The 20,391-nt window shown below is 41.8% G+C and overlaps 1 protein-coding gene across 1 annotated transcript in view; it reads right to left on the bottom strand.

The window, feature by feature from the left end:
- SLC9A9 (solute carrier family 9 member A9) overlaps window positions 1-20,391 on the bottom strand; it is a 417,613-nt gene that overhangs the window by 83,066 nt on the left and 314,156 nt on the right. The window contains exons 13-14 of the mRNA XM_054983875.1: window positions 16,383-16,431; window positions 6,784-6,863 (exon numbers count right to left, since the gene is read on the bottom strand). Coding sequence (XP_054839850.1) covers window positions 6,784-6,863; window positions 16,383-16,431 — 129 coding nt within the window. The remainder of the gene's footprint in view (window positions 1-6,783; window positions 6,864-16,382; window positions 16,432-20,391) is intronic.

The raw sequence follows: 20,391 nt of genomic DNA, 5'->3' as shown, positions 1-20,391 counted from the left end.
GGGAGGGCGGACTATAAATCTAAGTAAATAAATAAATAAATAAATAAATCACTGGTTTTAATGTTTGTATTGATAGTATTTTAATATTGAGTTGTGTACACACACGCACACGCACACACACACACTTTATTTATTTATTTATGTCATTTATAGTCCACCTTTCTCACTGAGACTCAAGGTGGATTATATATAATCTGGTTGTTAATAGATTTTGCTTCATTTAGTGCTTTTATGTCTCTTTTCAGGCCTGTGGAACCAAGAAGCCACCTAATTCCAGCTGTTATCTGAAATTCCATGTATTCAGCTACTTAGAAATTGTGTGTGCTTAAGAGAATGTGTGTTCGATAGAAGTGTGATAAAGGCTGAAGACTAAGGCTGCTACTCCTCTGGACAATCTTTATATGGCTCAAATGAAGTGCTGGCTTAACTTCACCTTTAGCCAGCCCCTCCACCCACCTCAGCCCCCAAATTAGAGGTGGAGGCTGAGGTGAAAGAAAGGAGAAGTGGGGCACACTGTGGGCTTTAGTCGCTCCTTTCCCACCTCTTCCAGACCTCTCTATGGGTGAAAGTTTTCTCCTCACCATGAAAGAGATGCACATGCTCATGGTAATGAATAATGATAAACTTAATTAGAATAATAATGAGAATATAATGAGAAAACACCAGGCATTTATATTCCCAGTCTTTTCTCAATTTTCTTTCCCAGACAAAAAGCACAAATACCTGACTGTCCAGTTCAAAACAAGACACCTGGCAACCCTAAGTATAATCTATAGACAATTCAAAGCCCCTGTTCCCATCCCTGGGCTACAGGAAAATCACTCTGATTCCCTATTTCTGTAAACAACTGAGTCTTTTCCAGCCTCAGTTCTGCAAATGAGATGGGAACTTGTGGGAGATTATGTTAAAAAAAAACTGTATGGAAAAGGGATAAAAAGGAGACATTTTTTTCACATGCATCTTTTCCCAGCTGTACCAGTGGCACAGTTATAACCTTAGAACAAAACATCCAGCCTCAAAAATAGGAAACTATGGATATTTTATAGATAGTGTCTTCCAACCAGGGCCGGATCGGGGGGGCAGGGGGGGTAGTCTGCCCCCGGCGCTGCCAGGGAGGGGGTGCCAGGAGCAGCTGCCAGCTGCCAGGAGCATGCGGGTGGCAGCGTGGGCAGCCTCCCAGTCCCCCGCGCTGCCTTTCGCCTGCCCCGCAGGACAGGGGGCAGCAGGCTTGCAGCAGACTCCCTGTCCTGCAGGGCAGGCAAAAAGCAGCGCGGGGGGCTGCGAGGCCGCCCGCACCATTCGCCTGCCCCGCAGGACAGGGGGCAGATGGCTGCCCCCTGTCCTGCGGGGAGGCAAATGGCATGGGTGGCTTCCCAGCCTCGCACGCTGCCTCCGCTGGCACACTGTGCGGGCAGCATGCTCTGCCCTGTGTGATGATGTCACTTCTGTGATGTCATCACTCTGCGCCGGGCATCGCGAGCGCATCGCGTGCACGCAAGGGATCAGACTAGGGGTGCCCTGGGCACTGGCAAGCCTAGATCCGGCCCTGCTTCCAACTATTACCTGCTTATAGAGCTTATAATAAACTGTTGCTCAATCCTTCTCTATATTGTACATAGAGTATAAATAGAATAATAGGATTTTAGAAGGAACCTTGGTGGTGGTGGTGGAGATTAACCTCAAGAGAGTTGACTTATGGCAACTCCTGGTGGTGTTTTCATGGCAAGAGATTAACAGAGGTGGTTTGCCATTGCCTGCCTCTATAGCCTTCGTCTTCATTGGAGGTCTCCCATCCAATTGCTAACCAAGCCAGACCCTGCTTAGCTTCTGAGATCTGACATGATCAGGCTCACCTGGGCTATTCAGTCAGGGTGGAAGGAACCTTAGAAGGAACTAAACAGAATAATAGGAACCTTAGAAGGAACTAAAAAGACCAGGGTCCCCAAAATGGCACTTGCCAGCACCTTTCCTGGTGCCTGCCAAGCGGAGGTGGGGCTGGGTGGGGCTGTGACACAGCTGGGCTATTGATTGGCCATTGGAGATCAGACTGGCTGTGCAAGTTAAAATAACTTGTTTTGGTGGCAGCTACCACCACAGTGTTGGTTTTTATTTTCTCTCACTTTTTTTTCTCAGTGTAGCTTTTAAAACTACTCCTCTTTTCCCATGCATTTGAGCTTCCTCTGTGTGTGACTCCAACTCCTTTGGTGGATATCTTGTGGTTGGCTCCTCTTCCAGTGGTGGCCACTGTGTGGTTGTGTCCACCACATTGTGTCAGAATTCCATAGATGCCCACAAGCTCAAAAAGGTTGGGGAAGAGACCTTTGGTCTAGTCCAACAATCTTCCTCTCCTGGTTAGGATAAGATCATACATCCACCAGACTCTCTCAGAACAAGTTAGGCCTTTCTCTCACTGAGGTGGAAAAATCTATGATTGAACTGTACCACTTCAGACACCAAGTGGGAATTCATACAAACCTTTGCCTTCTAGCCATGTTTTGAATTTTTTTTATTCATAGAAGTAATATATATAAGCTTCCAACTGCAGTCTGCAGCAGTATAGCTTAGACACAGATTGTTACTTGAGTGAGGCTTTTATATAATCTAGACCACAGTTTGTAGGGTTGCTGGCCTCCAGGTGAGAATTTCAACTGCTCTTCAGACTACAAATATTAGTTTCCCTGGAAAAAAATGGCAGCTCTTGAGGGCAGTCTCTATGATACCACATCCCCCCACTCAGCTTGCTCCCCTCCCCAATGTACCCTCCCAGGCAGCACTCCTCAACCTCCAAGAATTTTCCAAGCTGGCAATCTCAATAGTTTGCCTTAAACACAGAGCAAGTATTCAGCAGAAAGAGGTTCTTGTACAACAAGTAACTCAAGATAATTCATGAAAAAGAGACACATGCTGCAAGAATATGAACTCTCACCCCAGGTCATGGCCAAATTTCTTCTCAACCCAAATATGGCAATTCTGCAGATCCTTGGTATGTGGGAAACCATTTACCAAGTCATTTGGGGCATCTCTAGGCCACTCAGCATGACCACTACATGATCAATATGGACATCTTAACACGTTACACAAACTTGAGTTTGCCTTGGGGGAAAACCCCGGCCCACCTCATCTTTACCATGTGAGTGGAAGCTCACCTTTAAAACAGCAGGGTCCCCCACAAATCATCTCCGGTGTGTGCACTTAGGTGGGAGGAGAGTTGTCATTGTCTCCTTTCTACCCAGTGCACTTCAACAAGCAGAGAAAGGCTGTAAAGGGAGGGCTATTTGCCTTATTTCCTGGTTCCGCATGTCTGCCCAAGGCATGATTAGATGATATGGGAAGATCCTTGGCAGATATGTGGAAATCAGTAAGGCAAACAGCCCTCCCTCCATGGCCTGTCTCTGCTAATTAAAGGGTGCAGGGTAGAAACGGGGGGATGGAGAGGTACCTCCTGCCTCTGCACATGCATTGGAGATTATTTGTGTCCCCCCTACTTTAAAGGTAAGCTTCCACTCACACGTTAAACACCAGCAGGGTTGGGATTTCCCCCAAACCAAATTTTAGTTTGTGTAACATGTAAAAAGGCCCTATTTTGTTTTATGCTTTCTGAATTCTGCACCTGAACTTTATCACATTGCCAAGAGAAGGACAAAATGATTGCAGAAATGTTTCATCTAGATAATTGGTTTGTCTTGAGGGAATTGGGACATCTTCCAGAGAGAGGGATTCAGTGTGTGAGAATGCTCAGATCTGTTGGTCCCAGCAACAGCAGCCTAAACTGTTAATCTCTTTAGGAATTTGAGTAGATAGTTGTCGGCAGAAATAAGATGTAAAAATAATGATATAAAATGGAAATACATTGGTACAATAATGGCAGAACAGTAGCTGTGGTAAACAAGAGCACCAAAGAAATATTACTGCTTATGACACAGGAAGAAATAGTTTCTTAAAAAGGTAAAATTGCTTTCATTTTGAGAGTTTCTTCCAAATTCCTTTCAAATATGGAAGATTTTTCTTTTTTGTTTGAAATGCCAAACACCATAAATCAATTGGATACTAAGAAAGAATGGTCAAAATTCTTAATTTTGTATTTTGAAGGGTCAGTCTAGACAAGAAGCTGAGGAAACTGTAGTTGGAAGCTCCTGGCATCTTAAAAATTGGATTGGATTGCAGCTGTGCAGGGAAGGAAGAAAGGGTTGAAATTCTTCCTTTCCAGTGATCAAAACTCCCCCTCCCTCTTCCTGCAGAAAGCTGTGAAATAAAAATACAGTCAAAAGACAGGGTCATTTTCAATCCAAAAAAGTGCAGAGAGGGAAGGGTAAAGCACCCTCTGCATCCCTGCATGATCCCAGTATGGATCAGTCCCTGCACGGCTTCTATGGGGCTGCTTCCACATGGCAAGGGTTCTTTGCAATGCTTTCATTGCCACAGTGTATGCGGAAACGCCCATGGGTGACGGAGCTTCTACAAATGGGAATTTTCTCTCGCTTTCCCCATCTTCCCCCCAGCTATTCACTTCCACATATTTTGTAGCATGTGCTATAGGATTATAATGATTCTACTAAAATTAAAATTTATTTTATCTTATTTGATTCCATACCTGCCCACTTTCTCTGTACAGTGAATTGAAGAAAGGAAGCAGGTGGTGGATTCCATGGCATCTTGCCAAGTACTTCCCAAAACCAGAAGATGGCTATTTTGCGAGATAAAAATCTGAACAGAAGGGAAGGGATTAAACAACTACTCTTGGCCCACCCCCCACTCCATTTTGCAGTCTACTCCAAATGATTCTTCTTGTTCTATCATTGCACTTTCTTATTTCCTGTTTCTTCTCTTTACTGATGCACATTGTTACGTGCCTTTAGAGCATCCACAGTCACAAACTTTGCCTTCAGAAGAAGAAATGGAATCAGTATATGTCTAAAGAATACTCTGATGCCACTTGGCATTAATTTTTAAAAACCTTCTTTCCCTTTATGCTGCACTGCAAATTGAATTTTCGTCTGTGCCTGAAAAGTACAGAAAACTATATCTGAAATCTTATTTTCTCAACTTTCCATATGAATATCTTTCTATATCAAGACTTTAATAACCAAGTTACAAAGGAGTAAATAATGATGTACTGTGGAATGCAATAAAGGATGAAGTTTTATAGACTTTGTTGCTACTGTTTGTTACAAATCTGTGCTGAAGACAGATCAGATGTGAAGAGAGGTTCTGCAGTTTGTATCAGTCACAGAATCTCCCATTTTTAATGGATAGTTAATGGATAGAACTGCCTACTGAAAAGTTAGAGACAAGATCTTTCAAAACAGGAATAATCAGGAGCTATCTTAAAATGTTTATGATGGAGTTGCCACCAACTTGTTCAGGTAATGCAATATGGGGGCCACGTAGCACTGGACAATGAATAGTAACAGTATAGCAATAAAATTATACACAGAAACAGCAATATCATCATACACATGCATTTTTCTGAAACATATTCTGGTCAGCCATCAAAGGAGGACTGGGGGGAGGATACAAAATTCCCTAGGGCTTGCATCGCTTAGAGGCCCGCAAGAAGTCCACTTGCCTCCTTTGTGCTCCTGAATGATATCTAGGGCTAGAACACCAGCGAGAAGCTACTCTAATCTCACATTTTAACCAGTTGCGTGCGCGAGGCCGGACTAGGGTTGCCCCGGGCACCGGCAACCAGTTGCTTGATTTGACACCCTAGCAGGTTCTGTCCTGAGGCAAAAAAACACTTGCTCTGTTTTCTAGTTCAGTGAATGGTTAAAGCGAGAAGTTCTGGATGCCTAGAAGTGGTGGCAGCGGGAATTTTGGTTCCAACTGCCTGTGGAGGCAACCCTGACATTTTTCACTCCCAAGTTTAATGATGGCTTACAGTATTTTATTTCCAAAAGCTTCAGAACCATTAATTTGTTGTAAGCACTGAATACACTTTTACTGGAGTTAGGTATTTCAACTCATTCCTATCAACTCCTTTAGTTCTGTAACAATGAGTCTTTCTACATGAGACATCTAACAAGTGAAGAACACGTCTCAGGAGATGGAATGTTAGCCAGGAAGCGTAGTTTAAAAAGACAGAGCCGGAGGCAGGGCAAAGGCTTTGCTATCCTCTGGAGCTGTGTGAAGGGGCTGTGAAATGCCAGAAGGGAAACTTCAGCCCATTATAACCTCTCCAGGTCCAAGCCCGGCTCTGGAAGGCAGCTCCAGTCCATTTCCATTCCTCACTGCCCTCTGGTTGCAATCCCACATAGTTTTAGACTGGAGAGGTGAAACTGACAGAGCCTCCAGGGAGGTCAAGATGACATTAACAAACCCTCTGAGGAGAGCTCTCAGCTGACTTTGTTTTTTAAAACTACGCTTCCCAACTAACTCTGGCCGTTTCCACACACGTTGAATAATGCACTTTCAATGTACTTTAGTTATCCTTTAGAAGTGGATTTTGTGTTTCACACATGAAAACCCAGTTCCAAATGATCACTAAAGAGCATTAAAAGTGCATTATCCATCGTGTGTGGAAGCGGCCATTGAGTCTCCCTACACATGATGAACATGCCGCTGAGGCATCTCCTGTAGAGAGATTCACAGCCGTTCTACTGCAGGGCTTCCTTTGAACTCCTTGGCATAATATCTCTTCTTAACTCACAATGTGATTTAATTTCTCATGGTATTTAAAATGAAAAGAAGTATCTAGTTACCCACTTTAAGTTTTTCTCAATTATTTTCCCTGATAATGAAATTACTTCCCATGGATTGGTAAACACAAATGTGATAAAAGGATACTTATGATCAAAACCATACCATATTCTGAAGAGCCAGGCACTTTCTGCTTTGGTTGTGTTTTTATCCAGGTTATTTGCAGTCTGTAATTAAAAAGAAAAAAAGAGGATGCTGTCTTTAAAACTATTTGCAGATCTTCAGAGTTCACATGCAATAACTAAATTTGATGAAAATGTAAACAAAATAAAAAAATTAAGTTCACAAAAGTTATAAGCTAACACCAGGTTATGTTTAAATTTAAAATGTAATAATGTTAAAGAAGCTAAGAGAGAGATTAAAGAAAAAATGTCCTTTTGAACAAGCCCCACTGGAATGAGCACCAATCATGAAGTAAAATGAATAAATAAAAACAGAAATTTTAAAGGAAAATTACAACTCGAGATTGCTGAAACTGAGTTTATTTGCAAATTTGGAAAAATGAACCCCCTCCAGGGCTGAAGAGGGACAATGGATTCTTCTCTCACTACAGCTGTTGATTTTTCTGCTTTTTACACTTCAACTCTATCAAGCAAATTACACTGTAGTATTATTATACCTTACACCCTTACTTTAAATATTCTTCCCACCTTCTGGCTGGATAAAACCCTACATATTCCCACATCTAAATGTATCTGCAGAAGGCAGCTTTGACTCTTGAAACCTCATATCCTGGAAATCTCATGGGTCTTTAAGGTGCTACTGGACCTGAATCTTGTGTCTGTGGGTATCAGCCACTGCCTTCCTGATTGCTTGCATGGACAAGGGAGATGCTGTGGAGTCTTCCTGGCAGCACAGTTACAAATCATGTATGAGAGAAAGTGTGGACTGCGAAAGGTAAAATCATTATAGGTAGGTTTGCCAAGTGCCTGTTGGAGGTGGGCAAGCTCCTGGCAATTTGCTTCTCTGCCTGGTGATTGCTGGCAATGGGCAGGAAGAGACAAACCACTCAGAGATCAGCCCGGGAAAATTGCTCCGAATGCTTGTGCAATGATGTCTCTTCCAGCATAACCAGAAGCGACAGTATTGCACGAGGGACAATTCATTAAGAACCAGCCCAAAACAGTATGTTCTGTAAGGACTGGCCATGGTGTGAAGCATGTGTGCTCCTGCACCCCTCGGTGCTGTCATTGCACAGGGTGCAGAAGCATGCGTATGGGAACAAATAAGAGTAAGTACCCCCCCTCCTTGCCCACTGATGGTTTCCAGATGGACCTGGTAACCCTAACTGTAGCTTTTGTACCATCGCTACTTATTGATTGGTGCCTTCCCTGCATCCTTGACAACTTCATGATTATTATTCAGTGGTGAATTGTTTTATGTTTGTAACATCCCATTTTTGAATTTTCTCCTTTGGCCCTGAGAGTTCATAGGGCAGTGACTAACAGTGCAGTTCTAAGTAGAGTTACTTCCTTCTACGCCCACTGAAGTAAATGCAATTAGAAAGATGTAACCAGTTTGGTGTAGTGGTTAAAGAGTGGCAGGACTCTAATTTGGAGAACTGGGTTTGATTCCTCACTCCTCTGCTTGAAGCCGGCTGGGTGACTTTGGGTCAGTCACAGCTTCTTGGAGTTCTCTCAGCCCCACCCACGTCACAAGGTGATTGCTGTTTTGGGGATAATAACAACAATGTAAACCGCTCTGAGTGGGCATTAAGTTGTCCTGAAGGGCGGTATATAAATCAAATGTTATTGTCGTTATTAGTATTACTATTATTAACTCTCTTCAGGATTGTACTGTAAATTATGATGACATTAGCTCTGACATGGTGATGATTGTCATAGCTGCACCATAGGTTTGGCATGCTGACTGTATTAAAATGCAGTTTTCGTTCCTCCCTCCCAGATAATATAGGATTTTCAACTTCATGTACAAATCTGTTTTAGAAGGTATTGGATCATACACCATATTTTCCTTTGCTATGCTGGTACTTGTATAAAATAATTCAGCATTTATTTTATTAATGATTCCAATTTTATTAAACAACCAAGGAACACTATAGTCTATGATCAATAAAAATTATATTTCTTATAAACTGCTGTAGTGGGATTTCTCTCAGTTTACTCCTGTCAAGCTTAGAAGGTATTTATTTATTTTATTTATGATTGTTTATGGTTTACAAATAAGGCCATTCCTACTGGAATGGCAATAGTCCAGTAATTATGGCTGGATTCCTTCCCACCCATGCCTGATATGGGAAAATTAACACAGAGAAATGAGTAGTTTTTGATATTTTATTCATTAACTTCAAAAACTGGCTGGTGTTTTACAAACAGGCTGTGGAAAGTCCTTATGTAGCATCCCCAATTTAAATGTGCCTATATGTATGAAAGATATATTACCTTATACACAGTGGTAGGTCTGGAACGCAAATGTTCCAAATAAAGATGCATTCTCATTTTACATTTTATATTTCTATTTAGATATAGACAGCCATGTGCAAAGTATACTTCCATGGAATCTCTAAAATTTTGTGTATGTCCCTTTAAATATTATGAAACCAATGACAAATTCTTACCCATGCAGAAGTAATAAGAATTTTAAAGGGACATGCATTCGTACTGGTTGGAAGGTATTTATATTTTGTACTAAGGTATCCATATATTAAAAAAATAAGAATTGTTCTTACGAGAACTGCACAGGAATTTTTTTCTGGTTCTGTCTTTACCACTAAGCCCGAAGTTGTTGATTTTGTAGTCTTTTAGCTTACCATCCCACAGAAATGACTGCTGAGGTGTTTCTCCAAATCCTGACTGACCTTGGGTTTTTCCTCAGTGCAGAAACTGCCTCTTCCTTTTCCTGATGTAACTAGTCCGCATGATGAATGTATATGGAGAGGTGGCCACTGGACAAATAGGCAGTTCTCTTTTCCTATAGACTATGTTTGGGCTGGACTTCAATAGCAAAGTATGTGTTCCAGTCATCACAGCCCAAATGATCTTCCCCATAGGAGAACAATCCAGCAACATATTGTTTGCATTGCAAGTGTTCGCAACATAACTGGCTCCCATCATATCTGAGTATACTCACCCTCAGAGATTGTCAGATATAAATTCACAACATGAGGAGAACACACCATGTAATTGTTCGAGACCAGATGGGGATAACTATTTTTAGTAACCTTCTCCATGGTGAACATTACTTCAGACATTAATGTTCAGGTACTTTGAATTTGTTTTAATTTGTGCTATATGCTGTTTCTGTATTATCGTGTGTTGTTACTAAACCTGAACTTTGTGGCTAAGGGTGAGCTGTAGACTTACCATCCTCTACCTGCTGGCCCTACCACTGCTCGGCAGAGTAGTGGTGGGAAAATGGGAAGGAAAAGTTATCATGCATTCACTTCTGGTGCAAAACTGGAGGTGAAGTCACTGTGTTGGCGTGATGCAGTGCCACGTCTGGTTTTGCACTGGAAGTGTTGGCATGGTGTCATTCTCCTCTTCCCTTCTTGCTGGTTGCCAGCCATTGGCTGCCTAACCTTGTGAATTAAAACTGCAGAAATAAACAAGGTAAATGATGAAAACTGAAGTGTGCAAAGACCTAGGATACCAAAAGCACATTTGCTCATATCTGACTTGAACATGAGCCCTTTTACACGTTTTATTCCTTGCATTTTTAGCAAAGTTTCCTCGGTTTCCCAAAGCTTACTGAAAACAACAAAATAAAAGAGGCAAGCACAGAAAAGTTGCCAGACTTCTGTCAGTGTCAACATGCTCCCTGGGGTGACAGAGGATATTACTCCAAGGAGAAAAGGCTATTGAATATATGGTTGGCGGAGGCATGTGTTTCAAAATGTAGCACCGTGGAGTGAGGAAAACCTTGTGCTGGTTAAAAGGCTTGGGGTCCTGGGGAAGCAATAAAAATGTCACAGGCAATCAAAGTATTACTGAACGTTACGTGAGCCAGCTGTTTTTCTTTGAAACTGATGGAAAGCAATAAAATTAGTGGCACGATTCAGATTCAAATCATGTGCCACAGAATCCTTTTCTTCAATGGGGGGCACTCTTGAGAATGCTGTGGATGAGCAGGATGCAACTCAGTGGTGCCACTTAGAGGTATGGATATTTACTCAGAAGGAAGTCCCACTGATATCAATGGTGCTTGGTCACAAGTAGGAGGACTGCAGCCCACGTAGTGCCAGTGGTTTCAATATGCTTAATCGGGCCCAAGTTTGTGTTTGATGGTGGAGCCTGCAGTTTATAGAGGAATTAAAAATGGAAATATATGCTTTAAATTCAAGCTATTTATTCCCTGTTTAGTAAAATGAAAGAGTTTAACATCTCTGGATTGGTTCATTTTATTAACCAGCTGCCTCCAGAGACCTGGTGATAGGCCTGCTGTGTTCTTTCAAAACACCTGCTCACAGTATATGTATTGTAAGGCTCTCTGGGAGATGTACCAATGTGGTTTATCAACACAGCAGCCAGCTGAACATAACCTGTTGTAGGTGCGCGTGTGTGAGAAATTAATTTTAAAAATTCTCAAGGATGCTATAAGAACACACTGAGTTGCTTCTAATATCCATTGCAACTGAGCTTTATGATAACCTCTCCTTCTTTGGTGTGCATCAAGGGCTGCATTGTCTATATTATAAACAAGCTGAAAACACAAACTTAGTTGTTTCTGAATACTGTTGACAGCCTTGCAATATTAAGTTGCAAAAGACTCTCCACGAATAAGTGGAAATATATGAGCAAGGCAAGTGATAAATACACAAAGAAGTGACAGATCAGACATGATCTGGAAAATGGTGAGTGCCTTGATAAAGGTAATATAACATGATCAGACCAGATGATGTAGTAGATCACTGGCAACAAAACTGAGTCCATGGCTCCTATTTCAAAGAAAGACCTTTCATCAACTTCCTTTTTTCCAAATGGAAAATAATGAGTCAATAGCTTATTTCCCACTGTGGAAATAACAGAATATCTGGCAAAAACAAAAAGCTAGAAGCATGGTACAGCTCAAACTCCTCTCACTTGTTCCTTCTTTTTATACATAGCACATATGCTGGTGGCACAATGGACTGTTATGAGGAATAGTGCGTTTAGTTTGTAGATTAAAAATACGTTGTGACATAAGGTTTTATAGGTCTACTGGATCAGTTGGACAAAGCAGATAATGAAGATAAGAAAACAGATGAACATGGGTTCAGGGATGGGGAAGAAAACTTATGCATGGTGTGATTAAAAATGACTGAATGTGTCTTATCAGTTAAAGATTGACAAGCCAATAGATATAAATGGGACCAGATTCCAAGTACATCCAGTCCTGGTCACTGTGCATGATGTACTCTGCAGCATCCAGTCTCCAAAAGCAGCCTCACATAGATTGTATTAAATCTGCTAATGCACATTTATAATACCTTGACCTAACAATATTCTGGTGATGCAGCACTTGACATGTCCCCTGGACATGGAGCCTGAGTGGCATTGCTGGGCCTCTGAAGGATGGGTTGAGAGGAAGGATGGCTGGGCTGGGGAAGGAGACGGCACACTGCCAGAAGGGTGGAGCTGGGGCTGGGAGCTGCATGCCTTGAAAGGGGCCAGGTGACAAGCAGAGCAGGAGGGAGGAGTGGCAGCAGTGGTGTCAGAGGTGAGGAGGATGGGGGAAGCAGCACGGAGGGCATGGTGGCCAGCAGAGATGGGGGCTGCAGGAAGGACAGTACTGGGAGTGCCAAGGAGGGGCAGTGGGCAGAGATGAGCCCCAAAGAAGGCGCCGAGGCACCAGATCTGGCAGGGACCAGGCACAAATGCCCAGGAGGGCTGAGCACCAAGGGACTCACAGGTGGCACAGCTGGCCAGGCTCAGGGAGCAAAAGGCCAAGATGAGGAAGCCAGACCTGAGGAACTCTTGCCCCCACCCCTCAGAGTTGCAGACTCCAGGCTTGGGGAGCTTGGGGAGCATGGCTAACAGGCTCCAACATACCTTTAGACTCACAGGTATAGGCAGTACAGATGGAGCACATGTTGTGAGCTCAGCATGGAGCTGTCGACAATGAGCATTAGTAGCGGCCGCCTGAAGTAAGAGTGGCACCCTGAATCTGACACTTTTGGTGATCATCACAAATACCTATTTCCTTGATTTATTTTCACAAATTTAGTCGTCTATTGAAATCCTTTAAAAAAAAAAAGCTCATCATGAAGAAAATAAAACGTACCTGGAGCAGACTACCATTAGCAGAGCCTTTTATAAATTCTATGCTAAGCTGTATAATAAAAAAGAAGTAACCAAAGAATCAATAGCATCATATTTGGAGAAAACCAAACTTCCGGAGATCTCGGAAGCTTGGAGAAATAAGTTGAACAGTGAAGTAACTGATGAGGAAATAAGTAAGGCAATACAATCCGCAAATCTAGGAAAGGCGCCAGGGCCAGATGGACTTACGGCTAAATTTTATAAGACAATGGCCAACGAACTGGCACCATTCCTAAAAGAGGTGATGAACGGAGTTTTCAGGGATCAAAGAATTCCAGACACTTGGAGCGAAGCGAATATATCATTGATCCCAAAAGAGGGCCAAGATCTGACTAACGTGAAAAATTACAGGCCTATATCATTACTTAACAATGATTATAAAATTTTTGCGAAGATATTGGCGGAGAGACTGAAGGGGTGGCTCTCGGAAGTCATAGAGGAAGAACAAGCAGGCTTTTTGCCGGACAGACAAATAAGAGACAATTTAAGGACAGTGATCAATGCTATTGAATATTATGACAAGCGTTGTGATAAAGAGGTTGGTTTCTTCTTTGTAGACGCTGAAAAAGCGTTTGACAATTTAAACTGGGATTTTTTGTTTGCCACTATGGAAAAGCTACAACTGGGAGAAAGATTCATCAGAGCAATTAAAGAAATTTATAGAGACCAGACTGCAGCAATTGTAGTGAATGATGAACTGACCAAGAAATTGACGATTAGTAAAGGAACAAGACAAGGTTGCCCGTTATCTCCATTGTTGTTCATTTTAGTATTGGAGATTCTGATGATACAAATACGACAAGATGAGGAAATACGAGGAATAAAAATAAAGGACTATTCATACAAGGTTAGAGCATTTGCAGATGACATAATGTTAATTGTAGAAGATCCATTGGAGAACATGCCAAAAGTGATAGATAAGATCAAGGAGTTTGGTGACTTGGCAGGTTTCTTCATTAACAAAAAGAAGTCAAAGATATTATGCAAAAACATGACTAAGCAGAAACAACAATTGTTAATGGAAACAACGGACTGTGAAGTAACTAGTAAGGTGAAATATTTGGGAGTTGAGCTGACTGCAAAAAATATAGATTTGTTCAAGAACAATTATGAAAAATTATGGACTCAGATAGAGAGAGACTTGATCAAATGGAATAGACTGAATTTGTCATGGTTGGGCAGAATTGCAGCAGTTAAGATGAATGTGTTACCAAGAGTAATGTTTTTGCTACAGACAATACCAATCATCAGAGATTCTAAACAATTTAAAAAATGGCAGAGGAAAATATCAGATTTTGTTTGGGCAGGCAAGAAGCCTCGAGTGAAAGTAAAAGTTCTACAAGATGCAAAGGAAAGAGGCGGAATGCAACTGCCCAACCTGAGACTTTATCATGATGCAATCTGCCTAGTTTGGTTAAAAGAGTGGATGACATTAAAGAATAAGAAACTATTAGCCCTAGAGGGATATAAAAAATTTTTTGGATGGCACGCATACCTATGGCATGACAAAGTAAAGGTCAACTCGATGTTCCTGCATCATTTTGTAAGGAGAAGTTTATATACAATCTGGAAGAAGTACAGAATTTACCTACAAGAAGGAACCCCCTTGTGGGTGGTTCCATACGAGGTGATAGATCCGAGAGCCGTTGATAATGAACAACAATGTTTAACGTACAAAGAAATAACTAAAACTGAAGTATCTAAACTTAGAATAAAGACGCAAGAGGAACTATCACCTAACTATGATTGGTTCCAGTACAGACAGATTAGAGACTTATACAATTCGGACTCTGCAAAAGGGGGCATACGAACAGAGAACTCGGAACTAGAGCAGACCCTTCTTAAAGAAGACAAGAAAAGAATATCCAAGGTATACCAAGTACTGTTGAAATGGTATACCGAGGATGAGATAGTTAAAACACAAATGGTGAAATGGGCTATAAACTTTAATAAAGAAATAACAATGGAGGCATGGGAATACCTGTGGAAAACTACAATGAAGACAACGACATGTATTAATATCAAAGAGAACATCTTCAAAATGATTTATCGTTGGTACATGACACCAAAGAAGATTGCGCTAGGGAACTTGAACACTTCTAATAAATGCTGGAAATGTAGGAAGCATGAGGGCTCCCTCTATCATATGTGGTGGTCGTGTGAGGTAGCTAGGCAGTACTGGGGGGAAATAATAAGAGAAATGAGTGAAATTTTACAGTTTCAAATAAATAAGAACCCAGAACTCCTGCTGCTAAACTTGGGAATGGAGGGAATCCCAGCCCATCATAGGACGTTGATATTTTATATGACTGCAGCAGCTAGACTTTTGTATGCGCAGAAATGGAAAGTACAAGAAGTGCCAACTATTGAAGATTGGATCTACAAATTGCTGTATATGGCTGAAATGGATAAGATGACAAGAAAACTGAGAGATCTGGACTCAGGGCAGTTTAACACAGACTGGGAGAAGCTGAAACAATATCTGGAGAAGAAGTGGGAGGTGGGAGGAAAACTGTGGCAGTTTGAGAACTACTGAAGTATAATAAAAGTATAAAAGAGAGGGGTGACTTTACCGGGGGAGGAAGAGAAATGTGAATTTATAAGCAGTTAGATTAATTAATTGATTGAGATATATATAGATATGTAAAGGTTAATTGATAGAATATTGATAGAGAATAATTAACGGTTTAAACATGAGGATTGAGTAATTAACAATATTTTTTTTTTTACTTGATAAGACTTATATGCACCAAACTGAAGGTATAGAAGAGTTAAAACGACTGACTATGTGATGAGTTATATAGAAATACTACAAAAAGAAGAAATGATTAATATATAGAGAACAAATCAAATTGTTTGATTTAAATGTGGGAAATTTTTATGGTTTATGATATATAGAAATATTCAAAAATGGAAAATGGGACAAATTGTTTATCTAAAGAAGTATAGTTTGGATGTATAACAAGTAAAAGAGTTAAAGATGTACTGCTTAATATAATGGAGAATATATATTTGTTTTAGACAGAGGAAGTTAATAGAAGTAAGGGAAAAGGGACAGAGGGTGGGAAAGCTGTTGGAAGTCAACAAAAGGGGGGGAAAGGGAGGGGGTTAGAAACGAAAAATTAGGGGAAAATTGAATGTAATGTAATGTAAAAATATTAATGTTCTAACCCAATAAAAAATTTAAAAAAAAAAAAAGCTCAAATGAAGAATGACAGGCAGTTAATGGATTTAATGTGTCAAAACATCATCCACTATTGTTCAATATTATCCTCATACTTATAAAAATGATTCATAAAAGTGAATTTCAGTTTCTAGTTTTCTAAGCAGAGCTGGAACCTAGGGTTATATAGATTTTGAAAGCCCCTTGAAGTATACGTGACTGAACATCGATCCCTTTCAGATATTTTTCTTTAAATGGTAACTTGCCTGACTAGCAATTTCTGTCTTCAGATCTTCATCTGGATCTACACCAACCCTATAAAAGAAAAAGAGGGAAGTAAATGGAGAATGAAATATCTCAGGGTTTCTGCACAGCAACTCTTTTGCAGTAAAGTGTCAAGATAATTGTGTGAAATGAAAAGAAAACTAGTAAAATATTAAAACATAACATTTGTAAGAAATGCGCCACTAGAGTCCCTATATCTATTACAAATTCAGCTGTTTCTGTATTAGATATTCAGCTGATTAAAGGGATATTGATGAAACTAGAAAAAGTAGCCACAGACTGCGTTGGTATTTACCTGCTTCAACCGCAATACAGTCAAGTTGCTTTACAGAGTAAATAAGTGATTCTATGATTCTGGAAGTCATCCTACCCTGTTCTGGCAAGTTGGCAGCAAGGTTCAAGCACCAGAGGTAAGCCACAAGCAGGGAAGGATCCAACTCCAAGCATCAAGGCAAGAACTGAAGCTGGAAACTAGAGATCTCTGCAGGAGGCAAGCAAGCCTTAGAAAGCTCGAGCTTATAATCAGCTACTCTCTAGGCTAAAGCACAAGCGGGTTAAAAGAGGATGTTAGACCAGCAAAGGTTCTGCGGCCCCCTCCCCCCAATTGGATTCATGGTTATATAGTGGATTCTAGAGATGAGTAACAGTTGGCCTTCACTCTGCATGTATTCCCTAAGGTGCTTTTGTGCAACTCATCTTCAAAAAGGTCACCTTTCCATTCATGATACTTGCTAAGAAAATTTAAAAGGTGAGAATAGCTATCCTGAAGGCTCTGATGTCAGAAACCTTGTATAAAGAACCCTACATTTGTACTGCATTGAAGGACCAAGTCAAGGTTTTGAAGACAGCAGTAGCTGCAGAATTAGGGGTTATTCACAGAAGCAGTAAGCTGTGACGAGGAGCAATTCACATGACTGGTAGTGGTATATATCTGCCTGACCTTTGGATTTTGGGTTGTGTTCTTTTTTAATCAGAATGCATTTGAACTGCTTAATTAGCATAAGAATAACTTGGACTGCAGACTTTTCTAAAGTGGATTGAACAGTGGCATACTGCCTCACAGCCTGCATTTACAGTTCAATTTTAAAAGAGCAAGTGGAAACAGATAGCCATGTCTACAACATTTGCACAAAGTGGCCATTGTCACATAGAATTCAGCAGAATGCCATGTTGGAAGAAACAGGGGGGATGCTGCAGAAAATGGCAGCCTTGGGTTGCAATTCTACTCAGAAAGAGACAGAGAGATCTATATTTATCTCCAACGTGTATATATATCCAGTATTTATTTTAAAGATATACAAGTCATGTTTCCAATATTCAAAATGGCATACAATATTTTAAAACAGAAAATAGTACAAAATCAAAACACAAAATAGACTCAGGTTTTAATATGTATTAGGAAAGGCAAGAGGGGAACTCTCAGGATCAGATGGTCCCAAGATTCTGAATTGTCCAGTTTGTTACCAGAACTGCTCTTTATTATAATGGGGAATTAGCTGCAGCAGTCTGTAACTATTAATATTAAGCGAGGATCATAACCTATGTTTACGGAGGTCCCGATCCCAGACACTCTAGTGACAAAGAGGCAGACAAGGAGTAAGGTCCAAACACGTGTATTGAGTGTAGCGTAAGCCTAGCTTGCACAATCATACAAAGAACATACAAGGTCTAAGAAATACAGGGTATGAAATACAGAGACGTTCGCATTAGCTGGTTCCCAACGATGGTAAGGGAAATACTCACAATCCTGGAGCGAAGCAGAGACACGGCAGCGAGGGTGGCCCAATGCCAGCACTGGAACCACAGACGGACAGCAAGGAGGTCTGGATAGGGAATGGCCGAGGCCCCGAGTGGTCTGAGAGACCAGCTTAAATACCCCAAAACGTACCCTGGGGCTGGTGCTGTACTTGGTGGTTCTCACAGATTAAAACAAAGGGTCTAATGGGCTACTGAATGGCTTGGATGGGCCACTTTGGTAATCAGATTGTGATAAGTGACACCTCAGGAAGAGGGGACAAAAGAGGGAGGGGGAAATCCAAGTGGGCTGAAAGGATGTTCCAGCGGACAGGGCTTGTCCTGATGTCATCAGCTTTGGAATGCGGAGGTTTCTTTGAGATGCATTCTTTAAGTGCTTGGGATGGTCAGCACTTAGTTCCTTCTCCGGGGCGGCTCCTAAGATATGCAGAGCGGGGCGAGGGGCTCTCGCTGCGGACGTGGTGTGCCCGCTTCGCCGAAATGGCTTCTCAAAGCAGTCTCTTCCTCTGGGTCTTCTGGGTGCCTGAGAACATGGATGCCGGCTGGGCATAGCTGGGGCTGGATAGCAGGCTGCCCGGTAGCGCGGGCAAGCTCGGCGACCGGCCCGCGGGAGGCTCCAGGCGGGAACTGACCAGGGAGCGCCTAGCCAGGCTCGCTGGAGGTTTCCCCGGCAGGCGCCCGGCTGCTAGCAGCGGCTTGGGCCCATATGAGGCAGGCTTCCATGGAGGCAGCGGGAACAACACTTTAAAACACAGTCCAAAGCAGGGAACAGGCACGGTCCGTGGCAGATGGCAATGCAGGCACGGGGAACACAGTCCAAACACACACTGGGAAGTCCAGATACAGGTCAGGGCAGGGCTGCCCAGAAAAAGAGTCCTTTTGTGCAGTTACCCAAACATGGAGTCAGTAAACTACACAGTCTATAGCAGAAGCAAGGTAATTGACACGCAGGCAGGAAACTGACACGTGTACCAGAACACACACGTGCAAAGCAGTCTTTGGTGTAGCAGTAAAACAGCAACGCAGGAAACTTTAGCACAGTTCATAGCAGGCTTCAAAGCAGGGGAGGGGGCCTACTTGGCAACAATTCCCCCCCTCGGAGACCCCGGGACGTCAGGCGCGCGGGTCTCCGAACTTGACTTCAAAGGCGAGGTGGTCGGCAATGTCCGGTGGTCGAGCTTCGAGCGAAGAAGGAGTGGGAAGGGAAGGAGGGGGAGGCGTCACTCAAAATTTAGTTTGGAGAACCACCTAACCGAATAAGTGCAATTTAGATCAGCCAATGGGCTGCAGGTCTCTGGGTTCACACCAGGGGGTGTGCTAAGTGCAATCGTCAGAATAAATAGCAATAATTCATAAGTAATAGCAATTCATAGTAGTAGGCAGCAATGATCAATTCATGCATATACATAGTAATAATTCATAATTGTGTACATTGATTAATTCATGATGAGGGTGATTCATACGTAATTCATGGTGGATTAAAAGCACTAAAAACCAGGAGCAATTCATATACATGGATTAATTCATAGGCATAAGATTTAAAAGCAAAGACAATTCATGGTTCAATTCATGAATGTAAGAATAAAAGCAGGCTACTTAAAACCGAGCTCATAGGTGAGGGACTAATTCATATAGGAAAGTGCAAGTCAGGTGTAGATCAATTCATAGAGGGTAGAGTAATTCATAAATGGTTAAAATCATAAATACATAGATACATAGGGTTTAAAATGATAATTCAGGAAGTTAAAACCGATTTCATAGATGATAGTAGCAATAGTAAAAGCAAGTGCGGAGAAATAATTCATGGGGGGGGTAAGCGGCGGAAGGGTTCATGGGGGCCAGAAAAATACACTCTGCAATTAAAAACCAAATCAATATGGCTGGATTAAAATCAAATTCATAGACTAGAACTGCCTCGGCGGAGGGAGTCGGGTTAAGAAGGCAATTCAAAAGGTTAAAATCAAATTCATAGGGATAAAGTTCATGGGCGCACTTGCAATAGATAGAGAGGGGGACTAGTTCGGGGCTAAATTCATGGGAGTTAAAATTCATAAAAGCAATGGGAAGAAATTCATAAGACCATAGAGTAACAAAGATCACAGACGGCTCAGTCCGCAGTACAGCTGCTGGACGGGGTTGCATATGTACAAGAACAAGCAAGCTTAGTTCATGTGCTTCAAAACACACTTCCACCCCCCCTTGTTGTCTGCGACAATCCGCAGAGCAGGGTCGGTG

This window comes from Eublepharis macularius, chromosome 6 (assembly GCF_028583425.1).
Source record: "Eublepharis macularius isolate TG4126 chromosome 6, MPM_Emac_v1.0, whole genome shotgun sequence".
Lineage (NCBI taxonomy): Eukaryota > Metazoa > Chordata > Lepidosauria > Squamata > Eublepharidae > Eublepharis > Eublepharis macularius.
Note: the sequence above shows the minus strand (reverse complement) of the source record. Positions and strands in the feature narration are given on the sequence as shown.